Raw genomic sequence first — 13433 nt, forward strand, 5'->3', positions numbered from 1 at the left:
GAAAATATGTTGTTCACCATTTGTTTTGTATGTCAAAGGTTACATGAGTTCAACCTGCTAAATAATTAATGAGCTCAGCCGAGATAATTCCAAAAGTCAGAGAAATGTCAGTTTACAGATTTCACTGTTTCCGTTGCTTCACCTTTAATTTAACAGATCTGAAACAGTGGAGCATTTCATGTTTCTTCTGTTTCAGGTGAAAGAAATCTGTTAATGAAGCTTTTTACAAACATGTCTTACATTTTTCTTCATTAAACGTTGTTTAAAGAGATGAAAATGTTTACAATATATACCCACTATAACTTTACTTACTACATTTATTCTGAATATTGTAGTTTTAGAGTTGTATATGTGTTGTATAAATATAAATACTATTAAAAGATGGCTTATCGAAACCCTGAAAAAACCCACCGAAAAACAAACTTAACCAAATCATATTTAAACTCAACCTAAAACGGTTGCTAACCCTTGAAAGAAGTGATGACCAGCAGGTTGTTTTAAGCAGAAACACCCAGACAGAAACAACCCAAACTCCTGCACTCATCAGCCAATTAGAAGCTGAGCAGTCGAAGTGAAATATGGAGTCAAACGGGTCGAACCAGAAACATGTTCAGCTGAATGAAAGAATGCCGGCAGGCGCTTTTGAACACACAGAGAGAGAGAGAGACCGCGATTTCAGCCACAACAACTCAGCCTGAGATACAAGTCTTTTTTATTATTTGTTTTGATCAGGGGCTTTTTCCACTGAAGAATCTGACAACACCATGGAGAGTGAAGCAGCTGTAAGTATCTGACTGATGCTCTGGTTGATCCAGGTTAGCAGAACAACTTTAAACAAGCCTGAGCATGTACTGAGAGGCGTAGAGTTCAGAGTAGGTGTAACTTTACACAACGATGTTCAAGTCATTATACAAATGATTTACGGCTCGTCACAGTTTCATACGACTACATTTTGAGAACTCTTGTTTTCGGACTGTCGGTCAGACTAGATAAGTAGTTTGAAAATGTGCCATTGCATTATGGGAACATTATGATTTGAACAGTGACTATAGATTGATTAATCTACAGTCATGCTAGCAGCTCTGTGAGGCTGCATTACACACAATAGAGCTTTGAGCTAAACGCTAACATCAGCATGTTATCAGGCTCACAGTGACAATGCTAACGTGTTGACCCTTATCTCAGCATCAATCATTTAAATGACTTTAAGAGAGGAGAGCTCATCAAAGACAATTCAAGTATAAGATCAGAATATTATTGGTTTCATGAACATTGTTGCAGTCAATTTGAGCTATTCTATCTTACATCACACTTACTGTAATAACTTGGGTTCTGGTTGAGCTTATTTATTAATGTTCTTCATTAATAAAGGTCAGAGGTCACCACTCTCACACAACATTAGACCACATTAGATTTTTGTATTCATCAAAATAAATGTAGCAGAGTAAAATGATAAATATTTGACTCTGAGATTAGAAGTATAGAGAACATGGATGTACTCAGGTAAAGTACAAGTGCCTCAAACGTTGTACTGAAGTAGAGTACTTGAGTAAATACTCAGTTACTTTCCCTCTACATTCCTGAATTGTAGTAAGGTGGAAGTATATAGTAGCATAGTATTTAAAAGGAAGTGCCTGAAAATCACTATCTATCTATGAACGTTCATAACTCTCCAACCAATCGTTCTCTGTTGTATCCAGCTCAGTTTAACCGTGTTCCCCAAGGCTCTATTCTCAGTGCAATGTTTGTTCTATTTATGCAGTTATGTGTTCAACTGCAATCCAATAATTTGAACAGCATAACTAATATAATGATGTGCCTTAATAATATTTATTAAACTGCTAAAGATCTCTGTTAATACATGTATCTTTGTTTTACATTTCATGTTTGAACTTATTAACCTTATTCATGGTCAAGGTCAGAGGTCACCGCTCTCACACAAAAGAGTTAACAATAGCGAAAGTTATGATTGTGAATTGAAGATAGTTTTTAAACAAACTATTTCTCAGTGCACAATCGTTGTGTGTTACTAAATCTACTTAATTCCACATGTATCTGTTAAAACAGGTGCTCTCTGAACTCTCCGACAATACAAACAAACAAATGTGTCCGGTTGAGGAACCTTCACAGGACGTTGACCAGAAACTGCCTGAAAGACAAGAGAATAAGGCAACCAAGGACCCGGAGAAGGCAACCAAGGACCCGGAGAAGGCAACCAAGGACCCAGAGAAGGCAACCAAGGACCCAGAGAAGGCAACCAAGGACCCAGATAAGGCAACCAAGGACCCAGAGAAGGCAACCAAGGACCCAGAGAAGGCAACCAAGGACCCGGAGAAGGCAACCAAGGACCCAGAGAAGGCAACCAAGGACCCAGATAAGGCAACCAAGGACCCAGAGAAGGCAACCAAGGACCCAGAGAAGGCAACCAAGGACCCGGAGAAGGCAACCAAGGACCCGGATAAGGCAACCAAGGACCCAGAGAAGGCAACCAAGGACCCAGATAAGGCAACCAAGGACCCAGAGAAGGCAACCAAGGACCCGGATAAGGCAACCAAGGACCCAGAGAAGGCAACCAAGGACCCAGATAAGGCAACCAAGGACCCAGAGAAGGCAACCAAGGACCCAGAGAAGGCAACCAAGGACCCGGAGAAGGCAACCAAGGACCCGGATAAGGCAACCAAGGACCCAGAGAAGGCAACCAAGGACCCGGATAAGGCAACCAAGGACCCGGATAAGGCAACCAAGGACCCAGAGAAGGCAACCAAGGACCCAGAGAAGGCAACCAAGGACCCAGAGAAGGCAACCAAGGACCCAGAGAAGGCAACCAAGGACCCGGATAAGGCAACCAAGGACCCAGAAGATCAAACGGACAAAAACATGAGGATGATAGACCTTCTTAAGGCGAGTCAAAGCATTAAAAGCTCCATCAAAGAGGACATTAGCCAGTTCAAGGAAGAAGTGTTCAATGTATTCAAGGAGAGAGACACAAGCTCATCAAGTCAGGCAGAACATACACCTGCCACCAGCATGCTCAATATCCTGAAAGAGGACCTGAGCCAGCTTAAGGAAGATGTGACCAGCATCTTCAGCTCGTCCAAAGAAACAAAGTCCATAGATCCTAAAACCAGTTTGCCAGCAGAGAAGACGACCAACCGTCTGAGCTTTCTCAATTTCAAAGACGACCTCTCTAGCATCTTCAGAATCAGTCTTTCAAAGGAGAGAGACAACAGGGATGCCACCGCGAAGCCAGACCCATCAAACACCTTCAAGATAAAAGATAAAAGGACGGGCGAACCCTTTTTACTGAGTCTGTTCAGAAGAGACCAAACTATTTCCCAAAAGGGAGAGAACATTCAGGAAGTTAAAGAGACATTTTCAGAGACGAGTGATGAACAAATGGACGCTGGTTTTAGGGCAAACCTCTCGGAGCAGAGTGAAGAGCCGGTCGATACCCAGAAAATCAACAACAACATGAAAGACAGAATGAATGAAGAGGAGGACAGTGAAGTCTCTGATGAGACAACAACAAGGAATTCTGAAACACAACAAACTGAGAAGACAATTCCTACATCACAGGCAGGTATGCTCAACCTTTTCCCTGTTAAATCAACAATTTAGGAGAGCCCCTAAACCCTAGAGCCATTGGCAGGACTGTGTATCACGTTATCCTCATATGCAATGTTAGCGGACAGAAACACGTGAAATGACCACAACCTATTGACAGCCAAAACGTGGCGGTGGCACGTAATGTGTAAAATTACGTTCCGCCAGCACGGATACAATTGAATGTTAGTATTACACAACAAAATAACTTAGTTAGGTTTATGAGAAACATCAGGTTGGGCTTAAAACAAGTATGTAAAATATGTTGAATACGTGAAGACTTCATAAATGGAACTTCACAATACCTCAACACTTTGAGTCATGAAAACCAGTCATGAATGCCGGCCTCCTGGTTGAAAGTCCTTTGTAGTCTTTCTCACTGTTAATACTATGTCACTAACTGTGAGCGATGCATTTATTGCATAAGAGGTCGTGGTCATTTCCAGTATTTCTATGAGATCAGGCTGCTCACACTTATAGACAACAACAAACCAAACAGGAAACCAGACATGACAACATTGCGCCATAAGGCTACCAGTGGTTATCAAATCTAACACTGTAGAATGTAACAATGTAACAAACGGTAGAATTGTGCCATAAACATTCTTTTGTTTGGGTTGTGTTTAAACAGACATGTGAATACATCAGAACGTGTTCTCCTTATTTTATATTGTGTAACGTTTATTTCACAAAATATCAATTCTACAGCCGAGCAGAGATGCAAGAGTGAAGAGTTGAGTGACAACTCCTCTGTGGTCTCAATAGAAGATGAGAGGATAAACAAAGAACGAGAACAAGAACAAAAGAAAGAACAACAAGAGAAAGAACAAGAACAAGAACAAAAGAAAGAACAAGAGAAAAAACAAGAACAAGAACAAGAACAAGAGAAAGAACAAGAGAAAAAACAAGAACAAGAACAAGAGAAAGAACAAGAACAAAAGAAAGAACAAGAGAAAAAACAAGAACAAGAACAAGAACAAGAACAAGAGAAAGAACAAGAACAAGAGAAAGAACAAGAACAAGAACAAGAGAAAGAACAAGAACAAGAACAAGAACAAGAGAAAGAACAAGAACAAGAGAAAGAACAAGAACAAAAGAAAGAACAAGAACAAGAGAAAGAACAAGAACAAAAGAAAGAACAAGAACAAGAGAAAGAACAAGAACAAGAACAAGAACAAGAGAAAGAACAAGAACAAGAGAAAGAACAAGAACAAAAGAAAGAACAAGAACAAAAGAAAGAACAAGAACAAAAGAAAGAACAAGAACAAGAGAAAGAACAAGAACAAGAACAAAAGAAAGAACAACAAGAGAAAGAACAAGAACAAAAGAAAGAACAACAAGAGAAAGAACAAGAACAAAAGAAAGAACAACAAAAGAAAGAACAAGAACAAAAGAAAGAACAAGAACAAAAGAAAGAACAAGAGGAAGAACGAAAACAAGAACAAGAGAAAGAACAAGAACTAGAACAAAAGCAACAACAACAACAAATTAAGCCATCAGAGACTCTTGTCTTGGAGCCTTTGTCCTCTGGGATCCATCTCTTAGGTCTGAGAAACCCAAACATTGACAGCATGAGGTGAGTCATACCACAGGAAGTCAAAGGGAGCACTTTGTTGTATAATGTTCAGCGTATGATGTTGTGGTTATTTCTGCTCTTTTAGGGCTCAGCTGGGAAGAGACTTGTGGTCAGTGAAAAACTGTAAGCTCACATAGATTTCATATCTTTCTGCTTCACATATAGGGAGTTCTATATTTCGTCTCTGTGTCTATGATAAAACATTACAGTCTCATCTGCATAGAGTTAAGCAATGTCACATCTGCTTGGCCAATCATAATCGACAGCACTGCAACCAAACCCGGAAATTAGCTTTACTTGAATTTTGTATTATCTCAGAATATGATTGGACTAAATCACTGTTAGCAGCCACAATTATGCTGGTTAAACGGAAATGGTAAGACCTAATAAATCAAATTGTTTTTTTGGGATACATTTTGTGGATAAAATATAACAAATCACAAATGTCCAACTACATGATACAAATAGTTTGTTTAGTCTGGTCAACAGTCAAACCTGAAAGGATTCACTTTACGATAGGAAACGAAAAAGAGAAAAGCAGCAGGAACCAGATTATCAAACTGAATTACTGAATCAACTAATCTTGTTCCTTGTGTTCAGTTGCCTGTTATTTGACTTTGGACCCCAACACTGCCAACTCGGAGCTCCATCTGACCGACTGCAACCGGAAGGCGATTAGAGTGTGGTCAGACCACCGGCCCTTGGGGCATCCGGAACGGTTTGAGCGCTGCCCTCAGGTCCTGTGCCGGGAGGGGCTGTTGGACTCGGTGTACTGGGAGGTGGAGTGGAGCGGCGGTGCCGACATCGGCGTCACCTACAACAGCATCTCCAGAGACAGAGACACAGCGAGCTGCCTGCTGGGACACGCCGAGAAGTCCTGGAGCCTGGAGTGTTCGGAGGGAAGCTATACGCCGTGCCACCATAACAAGAGATTCAGGTCCTCCTCACCCCGACCATTCACCCACAGAGTCGGGGTTTACCTGAACTGGTCTGGAGGCTCTCTGTCTTTTTACAGCATCTCTCAGGACACCATGGTCCACCTTCACACCTTCACCTCTACTTTCACTGAGCCTCTGTACCCGGGTTTCTGGGTCTGGGCTTATGATGGCTCTGTGTCACTGAGTCAGGTGGAGTTAGACTGGGAACGACTGCTGCAGTGAACCACTGAGAACAAGTTGAGACCATAGACTCATAGACTCATAGACTCATAGTTCGGTGATTTCACCGTCGCCATCTTGGATTATGGTCACATCACGTCAGAAACCGGTATGTCTCCCTTAGTGAAACAAAAGTCATCTGTCGCCGTAAGTTGCAAACATTAAAAAGATGCTTTCAGCAAAAGAATAGACTCTTTAAATATCACACACTACATTACTTTATCAGTCCAGACTCGGTTCCAGCTGACCCAGACCAGTACAGTCCAACCAGTCCAGACAAATCAGATTCAGAGATTGTGTGTTTCCACCTTTAGCTGATGTAACACTTGAAGCACATCTATAAGACCACCTTAAGATCCGAACAAGTCAAAGATACCTGAAACCAAAAGGTTGAACTCCCGAAGGCCTTGCTTTTGCATCGGCTCACTTCTGAAAATATTTTGAAGCCCAGAATGAAACATTTACCTGAAACCTTTGTATTTACTCAATTGAATGTATGCCGTTGTGCGTGTTTGGATGTGAGTGTAATGTGTGTGTATTGTGTGTATGGCTGACCTGTAGCTGGGTCTCTTGACTCCCTCGGGCCTCCTGCAGCTCTTTCTCCAGCTGCTCCAGACGAGTGACTCGTATCTACAACACACACACACACACACATCCACACACACACACACACACACACACACGGTTCAGACACGTCCAGATGTGCTGTGTTTCCACCAACCAGCTGTCTGTGTTGTCTCTCGTCAACAACAATTCAACTATGTAATTTAATAAAAACTCATTTAAATTAATTTAGAATTCTAATCTTTTATTAGTAAAAATAATTTGAAGACATAATCCACTGTGGCTGAAGGTGCAAATACCCGTCCAATCAGCAGCCTCGGCCTCACCTGTGACCTCTGAACCATCTCGTCGCTGGTACCGAAACGTTCCTCCATCACAGATCGAACCCGCTGGGCTTCAAACTCCAGCTGCTGCCGGATCATATCCATCTGCAGAGAAAACTACAGCAACAAAATTAGATTTTATGATTTTTATTGTCACAACATGCTGTATAGTCGTTGACTTCTTGCTCAGAGCGAGTCAGTCGAACAACATAAACTCCAACAATGTCGGTGACTGATTAATCATCAAAGTAAATCCTCATACAGAACAATGTGCAGAATGGCCCATTTCAGATTATTAAATATTTTATTCTTCAATTATATTTATTGATGCATTAATGTTTTCAGCACTTTTGGACCTGCCACCTTTTGCTGACTTCACATACTGCTGGGTAGTTTGTGAAACCCCCCCCGGATCAATAAAGTTTGATTTTACCAACTGGAACAATATATCTTAGTTTATTTGTACATAATAATTTGTGTTATTAAATCTGTAACTCAAGTTATCAGCTAAATGTAAAAAAAACAATGTTTCGCTCTGATATAGTCAAGTAGAAATATGATGTAACAGAAAATAGAAATACTCAAAGTTGTACAGTACTTGATTAAATGTACTTTGTTACTTTTCACACGCTGCTGATGCTGAGTGCAATAGTGTGTGTGTGTGTGTGTGTGTGTGTGTGTGTGTGTGTGCTCACCGTGTCGATGCGAGGCAGTTGAGCCAGTCTCTGTGACAGCTCCTCCAGCTGGCTGAAGTACCAGCAGCGCTCCCTCTCCTCCCGGTCGATCTCCCCCAGCAGGAGGTTCCTACACACACAGAAAGCACCGTCAGCGCCAGGAGGCGACCAAGCCACTCGCCACCAAGCCACTCGGCCACCAAGCCACTCGCCACCAAGCCACTCGCCGCCAAGCCACTCGCCGCCAAGCCACTCGCCACCAAGCCACTCGCCCACCAAGCCACTCGCCGCCAAGCCACTCGCCACCAAGCCACTCGCCACCAAGCCACTCGCCTCCAAGCCACTCGGCACCAAGCCACTCGCCCACCAAGCCACTCGGCCACCAAGCCACTCGGCCACCAAGCCACTCGGCCACCAAGCCACTCGGCCACCAAGCCACTCGCCACCAAGCCACTCGCCACCAAGCCACTCGCCACCAAGCCACTCGGCTACTCGCCACCAAGCCACTCGGCCACCAAGCCACTCGGCCACCAAGCCACTCGCCACCAAGCCACTCGCCACCAAGCCACTCGCCACCAAGCCACTCGGCTACTCGCCACCAAGCCACTCGCCACCAAGCCACTCGCCCACCAAGCCACTCGCCGCCAAGCCACTCGCCACCAAGCCACTCGCCCACCAAGCCACTCGGCCACCAAGCCACTCGGCCACCAAGCCACTCGCCCACCAAGCCACTCGCCCACCAAGCCACTCGGCCACCAAGCCACTCGCCACCAAGCCACTCGGCACGGCAATCGATAACTGGCCACTGCTCGGTGACATGTGGAAGAGGATGTGTGTGTTTTGTATAGGTTCATTATTAGGAACAGGGTATATATGTTATTATCACTATTTTACTTCTCTATATATTTATACATTGTCATGTTTATAGTCAAGTCAAATTTGATTTCTATAAACACATTTAAAATAACATGAGGTGACCAAAGGTCTCTTCAGACAAAGGCAGATTAAAGCAACAGCAGAAATGATGCATATACCCAGGAAGAGATCAAGATCACATTGCAGGAGAACTGAATCCTCTCACCTCTCCTTGTAGAGCTCCTCCTGGTGGTGGTCGCTCATTCGTCCATCCGCCCCGGTGATCACAGCTGTTTTGGGCGGTGCTCCGTCCAGGAAGTGATGCGGCAGCAACATGGCGACCGCCTCGCCGCCGGACCCTGCGCTCAGGTGGGACTGGCCTCGGAGCGGACTCCTGGCTCTGCTCGCCGCCGAGGAGGAGGAGCAGGAAGCCAGGCAGTCGTCTAGCTCCGCCCCTCCCAGGCTGTCCGTCAGCAGCCTCAGGTTGTGAGGCTGGTGCTTGAGTTCGTAGTAGTTGGTGAGGTCCATGTGGAGCTCTGTGGGGGGAGTCAGTCAATCAATAAATAAATGAATCAATCACACAAACAGAAATCCTTCCCGTTGTGCTGTTTTACTTTTGCTAGGAAAGATGGGCAACTGCTGCTTTTCACTTTACACCCACACATTTCAGGATTTCCACCAACTAACTTTTCTTCATCTTCCTTTCCTTGCTTCCATCTTCATTTAATGTCTTCCTTTAGATCCATTTTTTCCTTCTTCCACCAATCCTATCGTTCCGGGGATCAAACCGACAACCTTCTGTTCACTAGCTTGCATCTCTTCTACTGCGTTCACACCGAACGCAAAGCTAATTTTTTGTGCGAGTAGGTGACATACAAAGTCCATGCGAAGGCGTAAGTACATTTCGGCGCAAAGCGAAAAAATTCACCTAAAAAGTGTTTGTGACGCTGTGTCGCTATCACTGACGTCCTCAGGAACTATGGAGGATAAGTTGATAGTCAGCGTTTGTGGGCACCTCGAGCTCTACGATACGAGCTGTGAGCGCCTACGGATAATAATATGAACCCATATTATGAACCCACGTGTGTGGGCCTTCCACAACATGTACAAAGCAGAAATAGTAGTTATTTCTTCCATGGTGGATGGCGCAAATGATCATTTATTCCATGGAGATAAGCCACTGCTCCACGGCGAATCTAGCGCAAATGAAGCAAATGACGGCAATAATCACAAGTAGTCCGGCGAGTAAAGCAACGCGAATATTCGCTTTGCTTTTGGTGTGAATGCAGCATTTTAAGCCACCAATTTCTTCTACTCCTTTTTCCTTTGCTTTGTTCCTTTCCTTCTGTCCTTCCTCTCCTCCATTATTCATTTCCCTCTCTCCTTCACTTCTTTCCTTTCCTCTCTTCCTCTTCTCTTGCTTTCATTTTGTGTGCCTTCCTTTCCTTCCATCGTCCTCTCTCCCTTCATTCTTTCCAACCCAGAAGAGCCGGTTAGAATCAGAATCATCTTCATCTATTGTTACTGAGCGGAGGCGTTAAAAGGCTCACTTCTGTTCTGGTTCACGCGAGAAGATGAACATCCTTCAAACGGATACCGACCTTTCAGTTGGTGCAGCACGTCGCTCCTCCCGGACGAGGCCAGTGTTCCTGCCTCCTGCTCCAGTTTGCTCTGCAGCTGCTTCAACACCTCCTGCATCACGAGAGGAGGAACAGCCACAGGTCAACAGACAAGAAACGGCTTCGTTCAGTCAGACACACAGCTGTGTGTGTGTGTGTGTGTGTGTGTGTGTGTGTGTGCGTGTGTGTGTGTGTGAGTGTGTTGCTACATTAGCTACAGCTAATGTCTCTGGAGTCTGTTACAGTGTCGTGTTGTAACAGACATCCACTGTCTGATGAATAAACAGCGACTTTGAAATGGCTCCAGCATCGTAGGCAGACCCCAGCCCCTCGGGTCAGGAGGAGGGAGCACAATGGGCCTTTTCTAAAAACAAAACAGTGTGTTTAAGAATAAAGTAGTTAAAACACACTCGGTTCTTCACCCGAAAGCCAGGAACATACCAGAATAAAAAATAAAGGAAATAATCTCATTTAACTGTTTTAGTAACCATAGTTTAAAATGTACATTTCGGTACCTATGCTCACTGTCAGAGAACAAATAGTAAATTCCTCTTTTGCATTCGAATCAAACTATTTTGCATCAAAAAACAGAAATGATTCTGAGGACATGTCCTGTGTTGTCTGTCTGCACACTCACATGAACACCAAACACCATTTCTCTGACTGTCGACGGGTTCAATCTAACAAAAGAACATGTCAAATGTCCTCTGGTACTTTTTCACTCTCATTGCAAATTAAATCAAATCTGCAAAAAAGACGTAGTCCGGAAAAAAAAGTTAAATTCCATACAAAATAGAAATCCCATAAAACGGGTCAAATCCAGGAGCAGCCGATATAATCTCTCTTCATCCCAGAGAAAAACAAAGTTATTCCTTCTTGTCCGGACGAGCTGACGACCTCCGCAGACGGACGTGGAAGATAAAAATGTCCGTGGTCCTCCTGCAGACTCGCCTGCAGGTGAAGGCCAGCTGCCGTCAGTCGGACATCCCGATTCTGATAAAACCAGCTGAGCTCAGTCTGATAATCCATTCTGGCATCTGGACAGTCGAGTGTGTGTAGTCGTGTCAATGTGCGCACACGCATGTGTGTGTTTGTGTGTGTGCAGCTGATGGGATTTATGTTGCAGCAGGCTTTGGGTCTTAGCCTGATTTCTCTCTTCCTGGCCTGTTTTATATTTGTAGATTATGTTCCCACCCATGTGGTTCGAGTTGTCATTTGAGATGTTAAATTAAAATGTTTGTGGTTGTGTTGTTGTTGGTTTGATGTTGGTCGTGGTGTTGGTGGTTTGATGTTGGTCGTGGTGTTGTGGGTGTTGTTGGTGTTGGTGGTGTTGTTGGTCGTGGTGTTGGTGTTGTTGTTGATGGTGTTGATGTGGGTGGTGGTGTTGGCGGTGGTGGTGGTGGTGTTGTTGTTGGTTTGTTGGTGGTGTTGTTGTTGGTGTTGATGGTGGTGGTGTTGGTGGTGTTGTTGGCGTGCATGGTGGTATTGGTGCTGTTGGCGTTGTTGGTGGTGTTGATGTTGGCGTTGTTGGTGGTGTTGATGTTGGTGTTGTTGTTGGTTTGATGTTGGTTGTGGTGTTGGTGGTGTTGGTGTTGATGTTGGTGGTGTTGGTTTGATGTTGGTCGTGGTGTTGGTGTTGGTGGTGTTGTTGGCGTGAGTGGTGGTGTTGGTGCTGTTGGCGTTGTTGGTGGTGTTGATGTGGGTGGTGGTGTTGTTGTTTGTTTGTTGGTGGTGTTGGTGGTGTTGATGTTGTTTGTAATGTTGATGGTGGTGTTGTTGGCGTGGGTGGTGGTGTTGATGGTGTTGTTGGCGTTGTTGGTGGTAGTGTTGTTGGTGTTGATGTTGGTGTTGGTGGTGTTGTTGGCGTGAGTGGTGGTGTTGATGGTGTTGTTGGCGTTGTTGGTGGTAGTGTTGTTGGTGTTGATGTTGGTGTTAGTGGTGTTGTTGTGTTGGTGTTGGTGGTGTTGTTGGCGTGAGTGGTGGTGTTGATGGTGTTGTTGGCGTTGTTGGTGGTAGTGTTGTTGGTGTTGATGTTGGTGTTGGTGGTGTTGTTGGCGTGAGTGGTGGTGTTGATGGTGTTGTTGGCGTTGTTGGTGGTAGTGTTGTTGGTGTTGATGTTGGTGTTAGTGGTGTTGTTGTTGTTGGTGTTGGTGGTGTTGTTGGCGTGAGTGGTGGTGTTGATGGTGTTGTTGGCGTTGTTGGTGGTGGTGTTGTTGGTGTTGATGTTGATGTTAGTGGTGTTGTTGTTGGTGTTGGTGGTGTTGATGGTGTTGTTGGCGTTGTTGGTGGTGGTGTTGTTGGTGTTGATGTTGGTGTTAGTGGTGTTGTTGTTGGTGTTGGTGGTGTTGTTGTGTGTTTGTTGGTGGTGTTGGTGGTGGTGGTGTTGATGTTGTTTGTAATGTTGATGGTGGTGTTGATGGTGTTGTTGGCGTTGTTGGTGGTGGTGTTGTTGGTGTTGATGTTGGTGGTGTTGTTGTTGGTGTTGGAGGTGTTGTTGTTGGCGTGGGTGGTGGTGTTGATGGTGTTGTTGTTGGTGTTGGAGGTGTTGTTGTTGTTGTTGGCGTGGGTGGTGGTGTTGATGGTGTTGTTGGTGGTGTTGGCATTGGTATTGGTGTTAGTGGTGCATCCAGACTGACCTTCATGCCGGTGGTCTCGGTCTCCAGTTTGGACAGATGGTTGGAGTTGTCCTCCAGCTCCCTCCTCAGGTGGGAGTTCTCCTGACGGAGCGCCTCCACCTGGTGGGCCAGCTGGTCGTAGGAAGCCACAGCGTTGGCCATCTTCACACTCTGCAGCGCCCTCTGCAGGAGCACAGAGGAGGAGACGTGTTAGACTGTGTGATGAGAGGCTGGTGGCAGGTTCTATGGACCTGCTTTACATTTTGATACACGTTGACACTCATTCGGTGTAATAAACACGCATCCGCACCATATCAGGAGTTTATTATGTTGATTTCTCCCATGTGGTGCGAAAAACACCTGTTGGGCCGCAAATGCACCAACGCTGGCAGCTACCATCCAAATAAAAGCCTAAAAGTAACTCAACAAAAGAAGCTGCTGTCTGTT

General features: G+C 44.7%; 2 protein-coding genes across 2 annotated transcripts in view; one reads left to right on the top strand and one right to left on the bottom strand.

Moving 5' to 3' along the window:
• apc2 (APC regulator of WNT signaling pathway 2) overlaps nucleotides 1–13184 on the bottom strand; it is a gene marked incomplete at its 5' end in the record, with an annotated part of 30719 nt that extends 17535 nt beyond the window's left edge. The window contains 6 exons of the mRNA XM_034530301.1: nucleotides 6892–6966; nucleotides 7227–7340; nucleotides 7919–8027; nucleotides 8979–9288; nucleotides 10354–10444; nucleotides 13008–13184. Coding sequence (XP_034386192.1) covers nucleotides 6892–6966; nucleotides 7227–7340; nucleotides 7919–8027; nucleotides 8979–9288; nucleotides 10354–10444; nucleotides 13008–13184 — 876 coding nt within the window. The remainder of the gene's footprint in view (nucleotides 1–6891; nucleotides 6967–7226; nucleotides 7341–7918; nucleotides 8028–8978; nucleotides 9289–10353; nucleotides 10445–13007) is intronic.
• On the top strand, nucleotides 5024–7127 carry LOC117730131 (neoverrucotoxin subunit alpha-like). The gene is made up of 3 exons (XM_034531676.1): nucleotides 5024–5179; nucleotides 5265–5302; nucleotides 5780–7127. Exons 1-3 carry the CDS (start codon nucleotides 5175–5177, stop codon nucleotides 6337–6339), a joined length of 603 nt encoding a protein of 200 aa, XP_034387567.1. The 5' UTR covers nucleotides 5024–5174; the 3' UTR covers nucleotides 6340–7127.
• Nucleotides 13185–13433: the final 249 nt, after the last annotated feature.

This window comes from Cyclopterus lumpus, chromosome 4, assembly GCF_009769545.1.
Source record: "Cyclopterus lumpus isolate fCycLum1 chromosome 4, fCycLum1.pri, whole genome shotgun sequence".
Lineage (NCBI taxonomy): Eukaryota > Metazoa > Chordata > Actinopteri > Perciformes > Cyclopteridae > Cyclopterus > Cyclopterus lumpus.

What these genes read in the sequence shown, in the direction of transcription:
- LOC117730131 (XM_034531676.1), top strand. An exon ending in CTTGTGGTCAGTGAAAAACT is followed by an intron (nt 5,303 to 5,779) that starts GTAAGCTCACAT and finishes CCTTGTGTTCAG; the next exon opens with TTGCCTGTTATTTGACTTTG.